This window comes from Squalius cephalus (assembly GCF_949319135.1).
Source record: "Squalius cephalus genome assembly, chromosome: 10".
NCBI lineage: Eukaryota > Metazoa > Chordata > Actinopteri > Cypriniformes > Leuciscidae > Squalius > Squalius cephalus.
The window spans coordinates 29,801,994-29,804,682 of NC_137131.1; the positions used below are offsets into that span (position 1 = coordinate 29,801,994).

General features: G+C 35.7%; 1 protein-coding gene across 1 annotated transcript; it reads left to right on the forward strand.

Annotated features, from left to right (window-relative positions):
* LOC307166495 (uncharacterized protein) lies at positions 1-2,456 on the forward strand. Its single transcript, XM_079884901.1, has 4 exons — positions 1-72; positions 231-398; positions 604-699; positions 2,055-2,456. Exons 1-4 carry the CDS (start codon positions 37-39, stop codon positions 2,367-2,369), a joined length of 615 nt encoding a protein of 204 aa, XP_079741027.1. The 5' UTR covers positions 1-36; the 3' UTR covers positions 2,370-2,456.
* Positions 2,457-2,689: the final 233 nt, after the last annotated feature.

Genomic DNA, 2,689 nt, shown 5'->3' on the forward strand with positions numbered 1-2,689 from the left:
ACCATAGTGAAGACATGCCCACCAGTGAAAGAGCTCATGGAACTCTGGCCTGCACTCAAAATGGAATCTGAGGTAATGTAGTAGCACTTTTTCCTGTTATTTCTTTTTTTGACAACATATACCACATTCAGGGGCTGTTTTCTGCCTTATGGAAGGGTAGTAGATTTACCAGATTCACATAGTTAATATGGCTGTGTTGTCTGTCTGTCTGTCTTTGTTTTAAAATGTAGGTGTATGCAGAGTTCCAACGGATTACAAACCAGAACCTGCCCAACACATTCTACTCTGAGCTTGACCGACATCTTCCTAGACTGATGACTCTGTTCAGACAGAAGGCAGGCAGAACCGGGAAGACATCAGATGCTTTGACTGAAATCCTAAAAATCCATGATGCACAGGTACAAATATTGTTATACCTATTTTATAGGTCTAATTCTTAATTAAAAGAGGAACATTGGAAAACATTTGAAAAGTTTGATGATTCAAATGAGCTTTGAATACAACAACTTGTCCACTTTTTTGGTATTTGTCTGATGTTTGTATATCTGATTGTATTGTTTAACATTAAATAAGTTATTTAAAATTCTGTTTTTATCGTTATAGGAGTTTCATGACATACACACCAAGCGTGTTACTGTTCTTCATGCCCTTCCTGTGTATCTACGTGAGGACGTCTCAGAGTTTTTCAAGACCTGCATAGTGAGTTTTTTTTTTTTTTTTTTTTATCTCACGACCATATTAAGTAAACGGTTCATATGAATACAGACATACTTACACGCTTACCCTTGCTCAGTCTTTCAAATCACATAGTTTGTGTGATTTGAAGAGATTTGAAGCGATTTGTTTTCTTTGACCTCATTGTAAAAAAAATAAAACTTTGGTACTAGATTGCTTTAACCTTTTCACACGTGAGTTTAAAATATTCTATTTTACCCCAAAGGGTGAGTTTTTTTCAGGCGACCATTATTTTAAAATGTTTCGCATTACTGTTTCCATGGCGACGCGTCATGTGACACTGCAGCCACAACAGCACTGTAAGACACATGGATCGCTTTTATTTAGTTTTTCCTTTTTTATTATTAATATTCACAAGCATGCTCACTATATTATGTAAATAAAAATAAATCTGATATTCCGATTTCGAAATATGTGCAAGTAAATATATTTAAAAGTCCAAACACTTTTATTATGACCACGTTAGTTAATCTATACCGGGTGATGGGCGCCGCCATGTTTGTTTGCGCTGAATCCGAGCTGTGGGATTTACAACACCCAAATTCATCCTCTCCTCCCGAAAGCCATTAAATTAAGTCTCTGGTGAGCTGGGAGAAGAGGAGAGTGAACTTTATAGTTACCTACATAATCTGTATATGATTAATATGATTAATATACATATTAATATTAATATACATATTATATAAACATATAAAATATGTTGTCAGAATATATTTGTAGGAACATTATTGCCGCTTCCATAGACATCAGTGTGTATTTTACAAACTATAAATGTATGGTTTTGCTAGTACTTGTGTATTTAAATGTCTAAACCTAAAATAAGCATTATATGGTTGAAAACACTGAATAGTTGTGATAATATGACAAGCACTCAGTGCGTCCGATCTGGCTCAGCGCCAGCCAAAGCGCCAAAACCGATTTGAATTCAGCAGCTGATGACGTGATGCGGGGAACGTTCGAATCACACCGGTGTGATCGTACGCCTCAGGGACCAGCCAAGACAAATCACAACGGTTTGATCGTACGTGCTAAAGGGTTTAACAAAATGAAGCGTTTTTATAGTTTTTTTTTTTAGCATAGTATCAATTTCTTGTTTACTAGCTTAGTTGGGTCCTGTAGAACACTGATCTTCTGTTTAAAATCTTCATACTGTAGTTTGTTCACACAACTTTCTGTCAGTTGGTCTAAAGCAATATTGTTTGTTAAATCTCATGACTAACTAAATGCCTTTATCTTTGCTCTAAACCTGCTGTAAATATTTTTGACAAAAATCTTAATTAAAAAATCTTTAATCCTTTTATATCTATTTTATTTTACAGGACACATCTGATGAGCCGGAGCTTTTAGATGTTTCAGTGGCCCTCCTCACAGTCGTCAAAGATAATGACACAAGTCCAGTTCACTTCCAGCCTGTGAAAATCTCTGTTGTCATTGAAAGCGAGATTGTGGGCAACCTCCCCAGATTTGCTGATGCCTTCCTGGTAATGTTTGGACTAATCTATGCACTACACCTCAGCTATCCCAGGGGACTGACCAACACTTTTGAATTCGTTCAGAAGATTTTACTTGGTCTTAACGATGGTAAACTGTCACCCAAGTTACAGAGTCTCAAAAATGACTTGATGCGCATGTAGAAATGTATCAGAATAATTACTAAGGCCTGGCAGTTCCTCTGTAGTTCAATGTAGGTAATTTCTGTGAAAATAATGGTTAAACTGTTTCTGCACCAGTTGTTTTTTTTTCACACAATATGCACAATATGCACAAAAGAAGCCTTTTGTATTTATTAATGTTATTTGGTATTAATACAGCTCTTGTTCTTGAGAGTTGTTAAGGACAGCTGGGTAGTACTTGATAAATGTACATGTATTTTAGTTTTAAATGGTACATGTAAACGTGTAAAGTTTCATGCAGGTTCATAAATTTGTAATTTTAGAGGTGCTATTTTAATCTG